Source organism: Cotesia glomerata, linkage group LG3 (assembly GCF_020080835.1).
Source record: "Cotesia glomerata isolate CgM1 linkage group LG3, MPM_Cglom_v2.3, whole genome shotgun sequence".
Lineage (NCBI taxonomy): Eukaryota > Metazoa > Arthropoda > Insecta > Hymenoptera > Braconidae > Cotesia > Cotesia glomerata.
The window spans coordinates 14,917,822-14,938,453 of record NC_058160.1 but is presented as its reverse complement, the minus strand read 5'-3'; the positions used below and the strand labels follow the sequence as shown (position 1 = coordinate 14,938,453).

Genomic DNA, 20,632 nt, shown 5'->3' with positions numbered 1-20,632 from the left:
CATACTTAATATAACTATTCATTAATATTGACTTTGGCTAATGTATGGTTCTAGAAACTACGAAAAATAATTGTGGAAACTAAATTTTTAACTTCCCGCTAAGAAAATTGGAAATTTTTAAAAATCGGAAAGATTGGTTTTACCCCGTTTTTCGAAAATCGAATTTTCATTAGCTCTCGACGTTTTGAGGTCCAAGGAAGCTTCCCTGACTATTCCCGCGAGGGTGTCACTATGTCTGTATGTGTGTGTGTGTGTGTGTGTGTGTGTGTGTGTGTTTTTTTTTTTATTTTTTTTATCTTAGGGGGGGGGGAATCCTTCTTACGGATTCCAGGCATAGCTGTTCGGCCTGGATATGTGGCGACTCGACGCAGCGTCATACTAAAACTCGACGCTAACGCCCCTACCCACTAAACCCTAAACCCCTTTTCTTCTTTCCTCTAATCCCTCATGGAAACCACCGTCAGGCATTACTTCGTGTGGGGAGGATCTAGCTACTGCTATTCCTTCTGGTGGCTAAGGTGTTATTTTTCCTTCTTTCTAGTTTCTGTCATTTGCCCTTTTTCTTTCAATGGAACGCAGCTCTGTAAGCACTTCGGTGGTAAACGTGCTTGTGGCGTTCCAGGCAGCTTCGGATGACAGCATTTCTTCTACTATTGACTCTGGTGTGATTTTCTTGTTCAGGATCTTCTCTAACTCATCACGCTGTGGGTTAAAACGAGGGCACTCAAAGAAAACGTGCTCCGCATTTTCAGCAACTCTTGAGCAAGACGGACACTCTGGGGAATTATCGTGCTTTAAGCGATAAAGGTACTCCCGGAAACAGCCGTGTCCTGACAACATCTGGGTCAGATAGTAGTTGGCCTCGCCATGATTCTGGTTAAGCCAAACGTCAATCCTTGGTATGAGACGGTGTGTCCATCTCCCTGATGTCGCGGCGTCCCACTGCGATTGCCATCGTGCGATGCTGTTCTGCCGTTCTTTAGCTCTGAGTTCCTCGGCACTTTGTGCGGTTGTCCTCTTTCGTTGGTAAAGGTTACGTCTTTCCTCAGCTAGGACTCTGAGCGGCAAAATTCCGGAAATGACACACCCTGCTTCCTCTGATATTGTTCGAAAGGCGCTGGCTACTCTTAGCGCGCTCAGTCGGTAAACTAGACATGCTTTCCTCTATGATTCTTGGATCTCAAGTGCGTCGGCCCATATGAATATACCATATGTGAGGACCGATGTAACTACTGATGATAGTAATGACCTCCTTGTCTGCTTCGGGCCACCGATGTTGGGCATCAATCGTACTAAGTTGGCTACTACTGCTGATGCTTTGGTGGTCACGTGTTCAACTTGATGTTTAAAGTTAAGTCGGGCATCGAGCATCACTCCCAGATAACGAATGAATGGTTGGGATGTGATTTCTTGGTCTCCGACGTTTAGATTGATCGTTTCCACCACTTTTCTGCTAGTGATAAGTACAGCCTCGGTCTTCCGTTTAGCCAGTTGTAAATTTACTGTGTCCATCCACTGGTTAATTCGCTCAAAGGTGATAGCGAACATATGTTTTATCTCATCAAGATGCTTGGCGACTATTACTACGGCTACGTCGTCCGCGTACGCTACCAGTTTGACGTTTCTTGGTAGTTTCAGTCTCAGCAATCCGTTGTACATGACATTCCAGAGAAGTGGACCGAGAACACAACCCTGCGGTACACCTTCAGTAACATCATACTTCTTTGGACCATTCTTCGTGTCATATCTCAGGACTCTATCTGTGAAGTAGCTAGCGACTATCCTACGTAGGTATCCTGGTACGTTTATCTCTTGAAGGGCTTGCATGATGCAATCCCAGTTGGCGGAGTTAAAGGCATTTTTTATGTCTAAAGTTGCCACCAGGCTATATTTCTTCGTTCCCCCCTTCCATCTGGTACCGGCGATTGCGTCTTTGGCTATACCGACAACCAGGTTGATCGCGTCCAGGGTTGATCGTCCTTTCAGAAATCCGTACTGATTGTCTCCCAAGAGTGGATCGACAACTGCTTCTATCCTTTGGTGGATTATACGTTCTAGTATCTTACCGGCTGTATCCAGCATGCAGAGTGGACGATAAGATGACGGTTCTTCCGGTGGCTTTTTCCCTTTAGGAAGTAGTACCAGCCGTTGTTGTTTCCACTTCCGTGGAAAAATCCCTTCCTTCAAGCAGATGTTGTAGACGTCGAGGAATAACGCTGGCGCTGCTTTAATAGATGTTTTCAAGGCAATATTAGGGATTCTGTCCAATCCCGGTGCTTTATTATTCCCGATGCGATTACAAGCTTCCATCAGTTTTTCTTTCGTGACAGGTGGAATATCATTCAGTTCGTCCTGTGTCAACAGATAGTTGAAAACGCGCTGTCGTGGAAATAGCGCAGTCACGATCTTCTGTAAGAGTTGAGGACACGTAGGAGACGGCATTGGCTGATATTTCAGGTGTGCCATGACTACCTTGTAAGGTCTACCCCACAAGTCTTTGTCCACCTCGTTGATTAGCTCTTTCCAGCAGTTCTTCTTGCTATCCTTGATGGCTTTGTTTAATTGTCGACGAGCTTTCTTGTATTCCGCGACTAGTTCCGCTGAGTCAGGCCGCCGATAACCACGCTGAGATATTCTTCTTTTCTTGAGACACTCTTTCCGTAGGAAGCTGATGTGTTCGTTCCACCAGTGCATCGAAGGTCTTTGGTTCATGCCCCGTTTACGGGGCATGCAGGTGTCGCAAGCCTGGGTCACTCTCTTCATCAATTCCTTGGTCATTTCTTCTGCAGATCCAGTAGTAAGCGGTTCACTATTTAGGGCAGCTACTAGAGCATCTGGGTCAAAGGATTTCACCTTCCACCCAACGATGTCAAGTTTCTTAGCCGGTTTTCTAGGATTCTGGTCCTTTGATACTTCCCAGAGAATCGCATTGTGATCGCTGGCCGTGTAGATCTCCATCACCTTCCAGTCGTAGTTTCCTCTGATGAGGCTGCTGCTGACAAAAGTAAGATCCACAATAGAACTTGCGTCTCCTTTAGTGTACGTCGGCGCATCGCCGCTGTTTAACAATTTTACATCTAACGTAGAAAAAGCTTCCAGTAGTTCTTTACCTCGAGCGTTGGTGTGTTTGCTGCCCCATTCCACTGCCCAGGCGTTGAAGTCTCCAGCTATTGCCACTGGGTAGTACTGCTTCGCGTCCTCCGTCAGTCGATCCAGAAAGTCCATGAATTCAACAATAGTGAGGCTAGGTGGTGCGTAGCAGCTGTAAAAGCGGATGCCATCTACCGATGCTGCTACAAAGCCGGCGCTGCCATTGTTAACGACACTCTGGAAGGGGAGCTTGCGACAGGACCATATGACAGCTTTTTTCGTGCAGTCAGTTTCCCATGATTGGCCGCCGAGGTGTTTATACGGTTTCGATATAAGCACAAGGTCAAGCTTCTGTTCACGTACTGTCTGCATGAGCAAATCATGTGCCGCTTCACAGTGGTTGATGTTTAGCTGCAGTATTCTCATTTTCGTTTATCAGTTATCTTCTTGAGTGCCTCTTGGTATACTGGGCATCTGCTTGTGCCGGCATGATGGGCGTTATTCTCTGTACCGGATTGATCCGCACACAGTGCGCATTTAGCAGGCTTATTACATTCGGCGATTTTGTGTCCCTCTTCTCCACATTTAATGCAAAGTTTGGAGCGGTCGACTTCACTTGTGCACTGAACCGCACGGTGTCCAAAATGCCAGCATTTATAACATCGGACTGGTCTTAGTACTGTTCTAATACGACAATTGGTCCAGCCGATCCTAATCTTACCGTGTTCTCCTACCACTTTCTGCGCTACCGTTGCTGCCAGAGTCACCGACGCAATTTGTGTTCTGCTACGTAAGACCTTACGAATTTTAATGGCCTCTACTGTTATACCACAATCGTTTCCAGCTGCCTCTTGTAAAGCTGTTAGAATGTCATCTTTAGTTGTAGTATCGTCAATATCGCGAATTTCCAGGTCTTCTTCAGGTCCTGTACTAATGACATTTGCGTCCTCCTTAAGTATTCCCGCGATAGTCTTCTGCAGGTCTTTACTTCTATCACTACTGCCTTTCGACAGCGTGATGAGAATGTTCCCTGTCGCGGTCCTGCGTATCTTCTCGACTGTGTTGCGGACCTGATCTGGGCGAATGTCCGCCTTGATCCGTGTAAGTATTTCAGAATACTTATCCTTGTTTGCTGGACGGATAATAAGTGCCTCCGGTCTCGTTGCTGTTCTTCTTGGCTTCTGGTTCGGCTTCGGTGGAGGCATTAGAGGTTTTTCTGGGGGCAGTTTCTTGCGCTCCTTCTTCTTGTCCTTTCTGGACTGCACCTTTTCCCAGCCTGGCTTCTTGTTTTGTTCACAAGAGTTTTGTGGAAGATCCTTAACCACTTCCTGCTTCTTGATGGGATGACCAGGTCCAACGTCTTTCAGCTTCTTCGGAGTATGAAAAGCTCCGCCTTCGGGAGAACGAATTTTTCTTTTCAACTTCCTCAGGATGCGGCCGACTTGGAATCCATTGACCTTGGAGGCCATCCCTGTAATTACCTGTATCTCTTAAGATTCTATCAAATTTTATATCTCTCGGAAATATATTTGAAGAATATGAATTTTTTGACAACTATCACTCCCGCACTCTTATGTTAGAGAGAAATTTCGTAAGATCCTATTCGAGATGATTTTTACATTAAAAATAAAATATTCCAAGAAAACTTCGAGTCCATAGGAACTTGTTTTGAAAAGAAAGATTTCCATTGTTAACGCCTCCGCAGTCCCTTTGGCGTTGGAATTTGATAAAATTCATTCTTATCTGAACTTGACATGATACATGAAGACTCCCACCAAATTTGAAGTCTGTCGAAGTTACAGTTTGGAAATTAAAATTTTAGATTTTAACACCCACCCCCGCAATTCCTATCGGAAGTAAAATTTATTGAAATCCATTTTGAGATGATCTCTACAGGAGAAATAAAAGATTTCTACCAAATTTAGAGTTTTCAGAAGCTATATTATGGAAATGAACATTTTTTATTGTCAACACCCACTCCCGCGATCCTTATTGGAGGTGATTCATTGTAAAATCTGTTCTTAGATCATTTCTATATCACATATAGAAGACTCCTATCAAATTTGAAGTCTATAGGAGCTATAGCTTTAAAATTAAAAATTTTAATTGTAAATACCCACCCCCGCAAACCCCTGTGGGGTGAGCTATCGTAAAATTCGTTCCTATATTATTTCTACATCTCTAACAGAAAATTCCTACCCAGTTTGGAGTCTATTGGAGCTATAGTTTGAAAACGGGAATTTTTTATTGTTAACGCCCCCGCAATCCTCTTTGGGGTAGGATATCGTAAAATTCGTTCATAAATTATTTTTACATCATGTACAGAAATTTCCTATAAAATTTGGAATCTGTAGGAGCTATAGCTTGAAAATTACAAATTTTCATTGTTAATACCCACCCTCGCAACCCTCTGTGGGGTGGGATATCATAAAATTCGTTCATAAATTATTTCTACATTACTTATAAAAAATTCCTACCAAATTTGGAGTCTGTAGGAGCTATAGCTTGAAAATTAAAAATTTTCATTATTAATACGCACCCCCGCAACCCTCTGTGGGGTGTAATATCGTAAAGTTCGTTCATAGATTATTTCTAGATCTCTTACAGAAGATTCTTACAAATATGGAGTCGATAGGAGCTATAGTTTAAAAATGGGAATTTTTAATTGTTAACGCCCCCGCAACCGCCTTTGTGGGTGGAATTTCGTTAAATCCGTTCTTAGCTGACTTCTACTCGGTAAAAAGAATATTCCTACCAAATTTTAAGTCTCTAGGTCTTATGGTTCCAGATATCGTGATGAGTGACTATATACGTGGAAATCTCATATATACATAGATGTGGGTGAGTGCATGGATGGATGCGTGGGAGTGCGTGGGTGGATGCGTGGGAGTACGTGGGTGGATGCGTGGGAGTGGGGGGGGTGGATGCGTGGGATGGTGTGGATGGAGAAGCATTGAAAGCGTAGAGTTGATGTTATACATTTTTCCGACTTCTTTATAAGCTAGAATAAAAAAAAGAATGACGACAAAACGATCGTCTTTTGTTTTATTGATGGAAACAAAAAACAAATGACTACACACATAAATTAATAAAAAAAAATGGGAATTTTCTATTGTTAACTCCCCCGCAAGACCCCTTGTGGGTGAAATTTCGTAAAATCCGTTCTTAGCTGACCTTTACTCGGCAAAAGGAATATTCCTACCAAATTTCAAGTCAATCGACCTAATAGTTTCTGAGATTTCGTGATGAGTGAATTCAAAAATGGGATCTCCTATATATATAGATTTATTGGCACCAGATGTACAGCTTGTCTAACAAACTCTGATACATCTTTCGCTTAAATCTACTTTTCTTACACTAATTTTATAATTTATTATTTTATTTTAGTATTCCAACTTGATAGTTAATCTATATTTCAATCTATAACGCTAGTAAATACTTTCTTCGACTTTGGGTCGTTTCCTTAGTTTCAGTTTATCGCATATAGCAGATTCTTTTTAAATTTGGAGCTTATAGGAGCTACAGCTCGAAAAATTAAAATTTTAATTGTTAAAACTCACCCCCGCACCCCCCTGTGGGGAGGGATATCGTAAAATTCGTTCATAAATTATTTTTACATTACTTACAGAAAATTCATACAAAATTATGAGTCTGTCGGAGCTGTAGCTCAGAAATTTAAAATTTTCATTGGTAACGCCCACCCCCGCAATCCACATTGGGGGTAGGCTGTCATTAAATCCGCTCTTGAATCATTTCTACATCCCATAGAACAGATTCTTACCAAATTTGGAGTCTATAGGAGCTACAGCTCGGAAATTTAAAATTTTCATTGTTAAGACCCACCCCCGCACTCCTCTGTGGAGTGGGATATCGTAAAATTCGTTCATAAATTATTTTTACATCACTTACACTAAATTCATACAAAATTAGGAGTCTGTAGGAGCTAGAAGTTGGAAATTTTTAATTTTCATTTTTAACGTCCACCCCCGCAATCCATATTGGGAGTAGATTGTCGTAAAATCCGCTCTTAGATCATTTCTACATCACATATAGGAGATTCCTACCAAATTTGAAGTCGATAGGAGCTATAGGTTAAAAATGGGAATTTTCTATTGTTAACGCCCCCGCAACCCCCCTTGTGGGTGGAATTTCGTAAAATCCGTTCTTAGCTGACCTCTACTCGGCGAAAGGAATATTCCTACTAAATTTCAAGTCGCTACGCCTTATGGTTCCAGAGATATCGTGATGAGTGACTATCTATATCTATAGAAAGTCTCCTATATATATATAGATATAAGATATATAAATCTATATATAATTAGATCTGATTAGACCTGAGTTATCTAGAGCTATATATGATTATATATAAATCTATATATGATTATATTTGATCAGATCTAATTGATGTAGGACCATATATATAATTAAACATAAAGCTATGTACATGCATAATTATATCTAATCAAATGTAAATAATAAATTTACAATTATTATTATGTAATAATATATAATTAGATGCAGCATTTTTTAATAATTATGTATAATAAATATTTTGTTGAGTGAATTTGTTTCACTTGCAATGTCAAATGATATGAAGGCGATTGCCCATAATCAAAAATCATATTTATAAATTATTTGCATTAATTATATTACATTATAATAACGTTTATTGCAACATACCGAATTCCATCACAGCTCATAATTATTTTTTATATTTTCAAACATTAAAAACATTCATTTATTTAGTGATTTAAATTATTATCATGTATTCCAGCTATCGTATTATAAAAAATGTCAAAAGAAAATTGCTATTTTTGCTTTTGATTTTAAATAAATATTTTTAACAAATATTTATTGTTAACAAATATTTATTGACATTTAATAAATCGTAATGAATAAATAGTTTATTAACTGGTAATAAATATTTATTAAATTCCATGATGTTAAAAAATCACTTATTAACAGTTAATAAAACTCATTAAATATAAACAAATCGTTCTATCAGTATAACTATACGGAAATCATATATAATTATATATGAATCATATATAATTAGATATAAATCATATATAATCATATTTGAATCATATACAATTGTATTTAATTTTTTTTATTTCTGTGGATGTTTTATGATTGCTATAAAACATTCTCTGTTTTTATCTCAGAATCTGCTACTCCGATGATTCATAATCTTTTCAACTTTTTGTGGATGAAATAATGGAACTGTATTAATTAAGTTAACTTATAAAAATCGATTATGTATACGATTTGCATTACTTTTGTAGTTATTTCAAACTTTTCTCTTCAGGTAAGTCTCGTAGGTAAACAGGTAGCGTGTTAGTCTTTCAAGCGCGGTCCCCGCGCACACTGAATTATTTTTTTTTATAGAAATCATTATACAAAATTCTATATAATTATATCTAATCATATATAATTATATATGATTAGATCTGGCCAATTTTCAGGTCTAATTATATATAAGTGATTATATATAAATATATATGATTAGGCAAATTCATTTTTTCCCGGGAATATTATTGCAAAAGATCATCTAATAAGTTCGACAAATTTATATAACAAATTTTGGCTAATCAAATGTTTTTTTGAATTACATAAACGAAATCTCGAAACGTATCGATAGTTGTGGTTACGGTCACGCGGCGATACGGTCCTCCGGGATCAACAACGTTAAGACGCAATAATATTGACTTATGTTATTATTAACCATAAAACACAATCGTCCTCATTGGATCAACACGAAAGATGGTGTCATAGAATTAGATGACGACATATATTATTATCATAAACAATTTTGCCAACGAATCAAGTACATGTCGGACATTGAAGGTATCGACGTTTGTATTACATAAAAACGCAGTCGATTGAGCACAAAAATTATGCGTAGACAAATCTTTTTGCATCATTGAATTACGATTAATTATATTTACAACCGAGAACACGACTAAATATGGATGTCATGTGAAAGAGCAGAAATATACGTTACGTAAACCATAGAATACAGCCGATCGTAATATATGATGAAACTCAAGAAAAGTGCGGTGTAAACTATATTTTTTCAAAATATACCGTCATCGAAAATTGTTTCCATGATATTTGTTTACCTTTAGACCTGAATTAAATGTCTTGTTTATGTATTTTTATTTTATCGATAAAGTTCTGGATACACATAATTTTTTACCAAATCGTTAGACCTGTCGTCATGCAAATAAATTTTCAAAGAATCCCATGATTTAACTCTTGACATTACGACGTATAATTGTCCGTGGTTAAAAACGTCTTTTTGAAGATCTATTCCTATTTTGTCACATGTTTGTCCTTGTGCTTTATTGATAGTCATAGCAAACGCTAGTTTTACGGGAAATTGTCTGCGTTTAAATGTAAAAGCATTTACATGATCATAATAAAGATTTATTTGGTTTATAAACACTGTTTTTCCTGTTTTATCGCCGGTAAGAATTTTGCATTTCAATATATTGTGTCCTAATTCTAAAACCATTAACCTAGTGCCATTACACAACCCTTCGTTTACACACAAATTCCTGATAAGCATAACGACGCTATATAATCTCAATTTTAAGTTGTGTGGGGGAAAATTCAGTGGATTAATTGAGTTCAAGTATTCAATCAATATTGATTTGTTGATTACACCATTGTCGCAATTTTCCGTGCTATCAACACTACTATAGAGCTTTTCCGATCGTGCATCTAACAAATCTACAACTCGATCATTTATAAGGTCGACATCTGCATTACGAGGAGAAAGTAATGCCAATTTAGTAAAATTGTCAAAGTGCCCATGTTCAATTGTATCAGCGTATATGTCCGTAACGATATCGGCACATTTCGGTGCAATACAATTTTCGGGAAGAGTCACGTAATCATTTTCATCATTGATATTACCGTCTCCAATCGACAATATAAATTTAGCAAACTCCGTTTCTTCCGGTAACGCCCTCAAGTTTTGGATTAGAGAAAATTTTTCAAAATGTTTCCATAATTGGCTGAATTTTATCGATAAATTTACCGACTCCTTTCGGGTAGCGGTTATTTTGACCGGAAGCAACTGTCTAAAATCCCCTCCGAGAACGATAATTTTGCCACCAAATGATCGGTTATTATTACATACGTCAGATAACGTACGATTCACTAATTCTAATGCATATCTTAGAGACATCGGAGCCTCGTCCCAAATAATAATATCTATATTTTTCAAATATTCGTATTCTGTAGAACGATTTTTTATATTGGAAGTTGAATCATCATAAAGATGAACAGGCATGCCAAATACCTTGTGAACGGTCCTTCCATGGGGAAGAAGTGTTGTTGCAATTCCTGTAAATGCCATCGTATATACATTTTGCTTTTCACCTCGTAACAAATGATACAATGTTGCATAAATATATATTTTCCCTGAACCGCCTGGCCCGTCGATATAAAAGCAATTAGCTATACGATCATTTACATTTTCGTTTTTCGAAAGCGTTGAATTCAAAATAGTATCGACAATGTCTTTTTGTTTTTCGTTTAATTTAACATATTGCTCATTATCAAGTTGTTGATGTTCTTCTTGCGTCATTTCATCATGTTGATTGATTTGAAAAATTTATCAATTGTTCCATAGTAGGGAATTTACTGAGATTTGATCGTTCGGAAATTAACAAATCATTCAATAGAGCATAGGTTTATTTATAAGCCATAGATGGATCGAATTCTACCAAAAAGTCTTCTGACATTGAATGTATAAATTTATCCCACAATTTTTCTGGGTACGTTGGCTGACAATGTAACAAAATTCGGACAAATAATTTACGAAGTTGTACCGGCATCATCCATATTTCGGCTTCGGATAAAGTTCGTTCCCATTCATTATCATCTTCAATAAGCCCTAAAGCTAAACATGCTGCAGTAAACGTTTCACAAACAGTACCATCGACTGTTTTACGATCGGTAAAACTTAATGCTCCCTTGACATTTATTAACATTAAACGTAAATGGAATAATTCGGTTTGTGCGGGACTAATTGAATACATTCTTCCCATAGCATTGAATTGCTTTTGGCGTTTTTCCCAACTCATTGTTTTCGAATTTTTATCTTTTTTTTTGAATACATAATGTATCGGAATCTCTCCCTAGAAGAAATTCCTAGCATCGAGTTCTCTTGCATTTAAGGAAGTACGAGGGCCAAAGCAATTTTGAATAAAAGGCTTGAATTTTCTTTTATATGCAGTTGAACTAAATCCAAACCGATCCTAAAAATTTTAGGGGGGGTTGCCCGATTATTTAAATAAATAAATGACTTCAAAAATAGGCATATTTAACATTGGCTTTATGGCAAAACGGTAGACGGATGATACGTTTTCGTAAATATCTCCGAAACTAGTCGATAGATATAAAAAAAAAACTATTTAAATTAAAGTTAAAACCTTAATAAATAATTGAAAAAAAAAAAAAAACCGTTTTGCCCGACTAATTAAAAAGATATTTAATTAAAAAGATGAACTTTTTCAGTAAATTCGGTAGCGTCGATTATCTTTGGTACTAACCGGCAACACTGTAGACCATTAAAAAGAGATAAAATATATTAGAAAGAGATAGAAGCAAAGTAATAATCATAACAGTAAAGTAACCTAACCTACAACTGTCAAATTTAAGATATATTTATTCACAGTGATATTTTTTAAAATTTTTCTAATAAACAATTTCAATATGCAAATAATAAAAATAGTAAATAATATTAATGATTAATATCAATAAATCAATAAATTAATAATAATTATCAATGTTAATAATTTTAAAAAATGTCAATAAGTGAATACAATTGTAGGTATAGAATTAATAATAAATAAAAAAAGTAAACATTTTTAAAATTTTTCTAATACAAAATTTCAATATGTAAATAACAAAAATAGTAAATAATATGAATGATTAATATTAATAAATTAATTAATTAATATTAGTTATTAATGTTATTTTTTTTAAAGAATGTCACTAAGTGAATACAGTTGTAGGTATAGAATTAATAATAATTAAAAAAAAGTAAACATTTTTAAAATTATTTATCTTTTTTATTAAATTCAGTATCATTATTTTTAATAATTTCACTAATTTTAGTACATAATTTTTTAATCATAGCTGATGATTTGGTCACTCGAGGTTTACCACCAACATCTTGACCTAGCAAAATAGATATGCCTTGAGAACGATTTTTTTGGAACGATTCTAAATTTTGCTCTTTACTTATTCCAGCTTCTGCTATTTTATTAATCATTGTGATTGAAATGCCACTGCAAACTTTTTTTGCTTCTGCTGAATCTTTATTCTGAAGAAAACATAATAAGGATGGCTTCAGTGATTTAATTTTCCATTGTTGTGCTATTTTGTGAGCTTGAAAATTTAACGGGACAGCTTGTTTTTTTAAATCTTCTGTCGAAATATTGATACTTTTAAGTTCCATCAATTGCTGAAGAATCAATACATCACAAGTCGCATTGTGAGCATCTTTTATGATATCCGCACCAAGATATTCTTCCGCTAGTACTGTGAGCTTAAATTTTTTCTTTTCTTTTACTCTATTCAGTAGTTTCTTTTTCAATACAGGCAATGTGTCAATAAACCCGATTACAACGGTTTTGAAGACATCAAAGAGTTTTAATTTATTAATCAATCTCAATAAATGTGGTGCATCAAACCTTGAGCAATTATGTGCAGCTAACAGGATTTTTTCATGCACAGACTTGAGAAAATTAATAAAATTCTCAGCAGCTTGCTTAATTGAAACTGTAGTTACTTTTTTGTTATGAACAAATAGTTGTCCATCTTCAACTTTCATTCTAGTTACTTCAGCAGCTTGAGGAGATATTTCACCAAGTGGTAAAATATAAACATTAAAACTTAAATTTTTGAATCGTGCAGCAATCTGCACTATCTCACAATTATTTCCCAAGCCAGTAGTCTCTAAATCAAAAAATACAATTTCTGTCGAGTCAGTAGATATAGGTTGCACATGAATAGGTGCATCGATGAATTCTACGCCAACATCAAAACCGCATTTTGATTGATAAGTGACTCCTTCTTTTCGTTCTGCATTTACATTGCCATTTTTATTATTTTTGAATAGCTCACGCCGTCTATTTCGAAATTTTTGAGTTTTAATGAGATCTGCTCGATTTTTTTTTATAGAATCTTTTTTTTCCAGAAATTTAATAGAACGCTTTGAGAGTGGAGAATACTTCAATTTATCATTAATTGTATCAATAAATGAAAATCCTACATTCTGCTCACATACTGCTGTTGCAACTCTAAAATCATTCGACTCCGAGCCACCGTAATGTCTTGTTTTGGGTGCTTTGCTCGCTATCTTCATGTTTAACGATTCGTTCTTTTGAGTTGACGCACATGGAGTTAACTTAGCAGCATTATCTGCGAAGTTTTCAAAAATCCGGTCAAGTTTTTTTTTTAAAACATGATCTTTTAATCCCTCACCATTTGGAAGAATCTTATGCTTATAATTTATAGGATCTATGTGATAACCACACCACTCTCCGCATTTTGTATGTTCATCAAAAGCATGAGGAACAATATTTAGAAGGGCTTCCTTTGTTGATTTTTCATCATCTCGATGTTTCTCCAACACACATCCAAAGCAATATTTGAAATAATCAACATAAGGCTTAGATAACTTCAATTCATATAATTTTTTAGTCAAGGTCGTAGTAGCATGATTTTTATCAATCCATTTATTAATCAAGTGACTAGATTCTCTTCTCAAGCGAGCTATGGTACTGGAATCATCATCAGCAATCAAAGTATCTAACCTGACTTTTTCAGCAGCAAAGGCAGGATTATTTATTAGCGTCTCAACAGCCATGTCAGCTTCCATCGACTTTGAACTACCATCATAATTCTTTCGACAATCATGGTCGTCTTTACTGTGACCTTTATCACATTTTATGCAACGCTTACTACGGGTGCTAAAAGCTACTAGCAAACCTGAGTAATGTCCAATTACTGTGACGTGCCCTAAAAAAATTTTGAAATTTATTTCTGTTTGAAAAAAAAACATTTTATTATTTATTTATACCTGTTTTACTATTGTACGTTCGACCGCTAGCTTTTTTTTGCCAACCGCCGTCGAGTCCTAAAATTAATCCTACTTCATCGTCTTCAACAATTTCATTTGAAGCAGAATCTAATCTAATTAATTATAAATCATTCGAAAAGTTATATTACATGCTTTAGCTTGCATATAATACTAGCTGGAAAAATAAATACAGTTATCTGTCATTAAAAAATACAAATGATACCTAAAATAATAAATGCTTGTCGAAAACTCACCGCTAAAAGTTTTTAATGAACGAGACTAAACTACTCCATGATATTTTCCGAAGTCTTTCTCTCATCACGAGCAAGTAATCATAATCGAAGTATTTTTTAATAAAAAAAAAAAAATTATTTTTAGTAAAAGGTCGATGAATATTTTTTATCAGTAAAAATGCTGAAATAAAATCTTAGTACGATGAGTAATATATCATTAAGCAATTAAATACTTAATTGCCAATTGGTGCTATCCATGAATTAGTGCCTTTGCTAAAAAAAAACTGAAAAAGAATTAAACAAAATAAATATTCTAAAGTTACTATTCCTGGCAATTATTACACGATTTCTAGAATTAAAAATAAATAAAAAATTATTAATTAGTAAACTGCATAAAATCTGAAAAATTTAAAACACAAATATTATTAAGGAATTGACTATTCAACAAAGTATGTCATTAATATGAGGTTTAAGCAATTATTGTACATGTTCGAATACCTTTTTTTCTGGAGGGTCATTGCTTTCTCGATTTGCAGATTTTTTTGACAACTGTCATGAGCGACCTTTTCAATCATGACACCAACTTCTCTTTCGTATCTCTTGAACAGAGTGTGGTATAATGTTGGAACATTTAAAGATGCAAGAATGGTATTTAATTGTGATACCCCCATACCACTTGCTAATAGACCTAGATAAAATCTATAATTAACTCTTATTCTATATTGATTAGAGTATTTCAATAGTACAAACCAATAGCAATTTTTCCGTTTGCTGAGTACCTAATATTTGGATCATTCTCAATTTTATAAGACTTAGAAGTTGCGAATTTATATACCTCTTGACATTTTTGACACCTAACGTGAAAAATACTTACAAGACCTAAAAATTCTTCTTTGACAAGGAATCGAAGAGATAATGCATCATTGCAGAAGGTACACCATAATTTCTCAGCTAGTAACCGAAGATCTATAATTCTTCTGCCTTCTAAAATTCAATTATAAAATAAGTAAATAATAGAAAAATTTTGTTTCAAGTTCTACATTAAAATTAAAAAAATTCCATTTCATTTTTTTATTTTTTTTTAACTGATGATTTATTAATTTAAACATTGAAAAATTATTGTATAATCACTACTTGTCATGCTGTTATTATTATATAATTAATATTTATTAGCAAAAAGTAAATGTCAATACTAACCTAAGTTTAATAATCTTAGTGAACTGTCATCACCATCAACTTTTTTTTTCAAGATATTTTCTACACGTTTATGTTCTATTTCTAATTTTCTTTTAGTTGTAAACTTACCAAACTTATCTCGATAATAAGTTTTTTTATTTTCACTTTCCATAATTTTCTTAAATTGACACTTGTAAACACGCAATGTTTATTTTGAATTAACAAATAACAGAAAAAATAATAATCATAGTAATCACAGTGTTGCCATACGTATTGCCGCGGTCACGTGATCATCATCACCCCTTCACCGCGCGCTCAGAGCAGCCTATCCCCACCATGCCTGCCGCTCGTACTTCCTTAAGGCAAAATAATCGATAAGCATAGTTTGTTTTTCTAATGCCTTTTGGATGGTTTCATTATTTTCAGGGTCCAAAATAACTGTGTGTTCATTTGGCAAATGCACTGGTCATCTAATTACCGAGTGGCTTTTATTTTGCAATTCTTTGTTTAATATTCGCCAGCACGCTTCTACCGGACCAACGTATCGACCTTCGATGTAATTCTGTATTTCGTCGTGTTCAATAATCTTATTTTGTCCTTGATCGACAACCTGAACAGCAGCTGCATCATGACCTTTATAAATGTATTTAAATAAATATTTAATAGCTTGAATACTGGCTACGATTTCTACATTTATATGGCAATTCAATAATTCCAACAGTTTTTTATTATGTGGGACCACATTTCTGTTGTCTACTTCAAAAGTATTTGTTTTAGAGTAGGATATATTCGTATCTCTTCGCCTGTAATAAGGATAACCATTTTCATCCATTTTTGTTTCTTCGAGATATGATTTTGGGTATTTTTTTGAACATTTGTTATCAACCAAACACCAGTCCCCACATGGTCCGTGAATCATATTTTTCAACACAATCTGATGTAAAATAGGATTCGTTTGTGGATCTGGTATTTCAGCTGAGATATACTTATTTACTTGTTCGGTTGTAGTGATCTTAGAATTATTATCGGGCGTTATCAATAAGTGCACATGAGGAAGACCACGTTTTTGGTATTCAATTACATACACATAAGCTTTTACTTTACCGAAATGGTTTTGTTTAACTATTACATGCATCAGTTGTTTGACCTTTAAATAGAAAACTCTCGCAACAATATCCGGTCTATCTGCAGCAGTTTGTCCTGGTAACAAATTTTCCGATATTTCTCGCCAGTCTGGATTACATGTCATCGTAACAAATAAGTCAAGAGTTCCATGAACTCGTACGATACACATAGCGTGTTGATAAAGTTGAATCATATTTCGAGGTGAATTAATAAATGTGGAAGGCAATATGATTATTTTACCAATTTCGCTATTTGTTTCAGATCCTCTTTTATGTCAATGGTCAATTAATCCTTGGTAAGATTCTGCCCTTAATTTTTTTTGATTATTTTTGCAGTACATTATTCTGTCTTTTTCTATTTTCACGTAGTTATCTACTACCCATTGTTGGAACAATCTTTTACCCATCAAAAATATATTGAAATCATCGCGTATTGCCATACGATATCTAATATAGGAATTTCGAGTTACATATTTATTTTTATTAACTAAAGATAAGTCCTTATCCCAACCTTGCGTCCCATAAGGATAAAATAACGGATAAATCCATGGTTCAATATTAGGATCCATAGTGCTAACAGATTTTAATTATTTTGTATTTTTGTTTCTAACAGTTACGTACGATTCAGGTATGTCCCCATCTGCCGTAGTCGCGAAAACTGCAGCTACTTCATTAATTCTTTGAAAATTATAGCGACCTCGATCCATACCTTTTTTTAACGTAAATAGTAATTGTAATTCAGGTTCTGTATCATTATCATTGGTTTTAGATGCATTCAATTCATCCTTCATCATTTGATATGAATGCACAAATATATTATGTTTTCTTATAATTGATTCAATTATACTAACAACACCAAGATCTAGTTTGTCGGTTTGATCACACTGAAATTGTGAGGCATCGGCAGCGTCTATTATAAACAATTGTCCATTTGCCGGAGTGTCATTAGATGCAGGATACAATGATTAATTTATTTGATAATATATTTAGCCTTGGATTTTAAAACAGAACGGACCTGGACATTTGTTACGAAATTCCGTAAAATTTGCATTGAATGAAGCAAACGAAAATGAGCTATTATAATAACGTATTCTTTCAAAGAAATGATTCGATTTTTCGTGGGTACCTTCAAAAAGATTTTTCAACAAAGGTGGTGTATCCGGCAAAGGATCAAGAGCTACTTCACCGTGATTGCAACAATCATTGTACGAATATTTCTTGTTAGCCACTTGTTCGGTAGAAAAGTGGCGGGCATTACAATGTGAGCATATAAATGTCATTGGTCCCAAATGGTGTTCACTAATATTCTCTTCATTGACCGGAAAATTTGGTACTATATTAAAATTATCATTGCGAATGTTACCACGAGAGAATTCTTGATGATTATTTCGCGGCGTAGAATTGAACCTATGACCACAACTATTGTCTTGGAAGTCGTTTTGAATATTATGGCAGTGAATAAGATTTGGATCAGTATTGTCAAACGATGTTGAGGGTAAATTTACAGAATTCATTCGTATGATAGGGTCTGTTCTTGGCGCGAATGATGTTGATGGTTTGTTTATTACATCTGATTCGCGAAGTGTTACAGTTTTTGAACATTCAAGATCAATTATACGATTGGATTTAACAACTTGTGGGTCTAAAGCAAGTTTTTTTCGACTATTCCTAATTGCACGTTGGCCAGCATTTTTCTTATCTTGTCGTTGTCTTTTGATCGATACTTCTTCAATGGGGTCACGTACAATTTTTCTTCGTGGCATGATAAAAAGTTAACGAATGAACAAACTATAGTACATATAAAGATTAAAATTAAGAAAAATTAAAATTATTTTAATACATCGGGCTTTACATACATAGTGGAATAAGAATAGTAATAACTAAAACAATTGTAACGGCGGAAAAAATAATAATAATAGTAATTAAATTTTATCAAAAATTTTATTATAATACAAGTTATTTGTCGACAACCACAATAAACAATCCAAACCCAAGAGAAGAGTCGCGAACGAATGTTAGAATAGATTAGAACTATTAGATTTAACAATGACTATTGGTTCAACGATGAATACAGTCTTTGTCCTATGTTCTAAGTCAATATATTAATTATATTTCTATGTTTTCGGTCTCAATCTATTATTATATTTTTATAATTCATAAATGTTTTAAATGTTGTTGTATAGTAAATTGTAAATATTTTTATAAATAAATTAAATGATAATTTTAGGTTATTGGAGATATAACAACGATTACATATTTTAAATATCTTTATTTTGCTCCTGAAACAAACATACACATACACAGACCTATATATGTCCAGAAGCCTACGATCTCGTTCTAGGTTCTATAGCCAGTAATCTATTTCTTTTATTTATTTATTTGTTTCAAGTAAGATGGATGACAATGGTAAATAATGTCGACGTTGGTTGTTTATTCCATGATATGACGTCTAAATTAGGAAATCACTGATATTCTGGTCTGGTTGAGAAGGCCAAATCGATTAACCCCGGAATAATAAACACGTTAGTTAATTGTGGACGAATATAATAATTATGACGAATGGCTTAAAAACATTATGTTACATACGTACCCAGATAGGAAGAATAACACAATAATAATCTTTGTTCAACCAACAGGATTGAAATACAATGAAATGTAATTCTAATGATAACGGGTGAGATAACAACAAATCTACCTCAAACGACAATAAAAGTACTTTTCGGTTACGTGTTTATGCAAACCTCTGCGTTATACATTCTACGGACTGAACACAATTGAAAAATGTTTCGCACAATCTAGCAAACGTGAACAGACGTTGATTGCATCCAACGGAAAACGCGAAGGACCGAAAGAATTGTTTTACAAATTAATATAAATCGTATAATTATGTCAATCGATTAACACCAAACATCGAGTGTTTGAATAATAAATCCCCACAATAAAAATGAATGAGAGTGTGAAGTTAGTCAATAGTCGAAACTTGCAAAAATGGGACCTGATTTTTTATTGGTCAGAAACAAGGCGCACGCGTAGCACGCTATTCGATTTCTAGTGTAATTTTTTATTATATAACGAAGTGTAGCACGTGCACAACGTTTTGCGCGTGTGCATAATAACAGCAAAAATAAAATCTCCACTCGTCGCACACACACCCTCACTAATGCAATATATTTTTCCGTTTATGTACCGAATTCAAGAAATATGTCTTTTAATTAATCTTGTTAACTATTTGCGTGGTCAGGAACCTTTTTTATATTCTTTTTAATTTTAAAATTAAATAAATATTAGGATAAAAGGTTTGTACAGAGTATAAATATTAATTAGTTAGTCACACAAAAATAATTTTTTATTCATGTTATTGAACCATCGAGTTTTAACAAAAATTATTTATTAATTACATGCGAAAAATTTTGTTCGAGTAATGTCGAACACATGACAATAGTTATCGATAATCGAACATACAATGAGCTTTTATAATTTAGATTAAAAATTTAGACAACACATTCTTTGGATGATATGCATAAAATTTACAGATTAATACATCATATAATTTTAATTATAATGAAAGTAAACATAATTTATAGTTAAACGAAAAATTAGATCTTATTTATCTGACACAAAAAATTAAAAATATAGTGCACGAAATATCCAGCGAGATTATATTTTACGTTAAGAATAATAATACTATGTTTCTTAAAATACTAACTATCACAACACTTAGGTTATTCTATTGACTTAGTACGACGCTGGATTTTTCGTGCACAAAATACATAATTTTGATTTTAAGATCGTTGTTATGTGAAAGACATTTCAATAGAAAATTATAAAATTTTTTTTATCGAAATATAAATATATTAATAATTTATTATCAAAATTTCAGATCAATTGACCGCATCGTTTCTAAGTTA

The 20,632-nt window shown here is 34.4% G+C and overlaps 2 protein-coding genes across 14 annotated transcripts in view; both read right to left on the bottom strand.

Moving 5' to 3' along the window:
- Window positions 1-20,632, bottom strand: part of LOC123261717 (potassium voltage-gated channel protein Shaker) — a 1,350,734-nt gene that overhangs the window by 498,909 nt on the left and 831,193 nt on the right. The window lies entirely within an intron of this gene.
- LOC123261733 lies at window positions 14,197-16,077 on the bottom strand. Of its 2 annotated transcripts, none has more exons than XM_044723512.1 (4): window positions 15,622-16,077; window positions 15,299-15,408; window positions 14,446-15,203; window positions 14,197-14,366 (listed from the first exon to the last, which is right to left on the bottom strand). In XM_044723512.1, the coding sequence occupies exons 1-3, from the start codon at window positions 15,770-15,772 to the stop codon at window positions 14,862-14,864; spliced, it is 603 nt and encodes a 200-aa protein (XP_044579447.1). In that variant the 5' UTR covers window positions 15,773-16,077; the 3' UTR covers window positions 14,197-14,366; window positions 14,446-14,861. The 2 variants fall into 2 exon arrangements, with proteins under 2 accessions (XP_044579447.1, XP_044579446.1); XM_044723511.1 differs by having other exon boundaries at window positions 14,446-15,112; window positions 15,175-15,408; window positions 15,622-16,075.

Excerpts from the sequence above, each read along its gene's own strand:
- LOC123261733 (XM_044723511.1), bottom strand. The coding sequence starts at position 15,772 with ATGGAAAGTGAAAATAAAAAAACTTATTATCGAGATAAGTTTGGTAAG. Across the intron at positions 15,409-15,621 it reads ACTAAGATTATTAAACTTAG|AAGGCAGAAGAATTATAGAT; the intron begins GTTAGTATTGAC and ends ATTGAATTTTAG. Across the intron at positions 15,113-15,174 it reads AAACGGAAAAATTGCTATTG|GTCTATTAGCAAGTGGTATG; the intron begins GTTTGTACTATT and ends GATTTTATCTAG.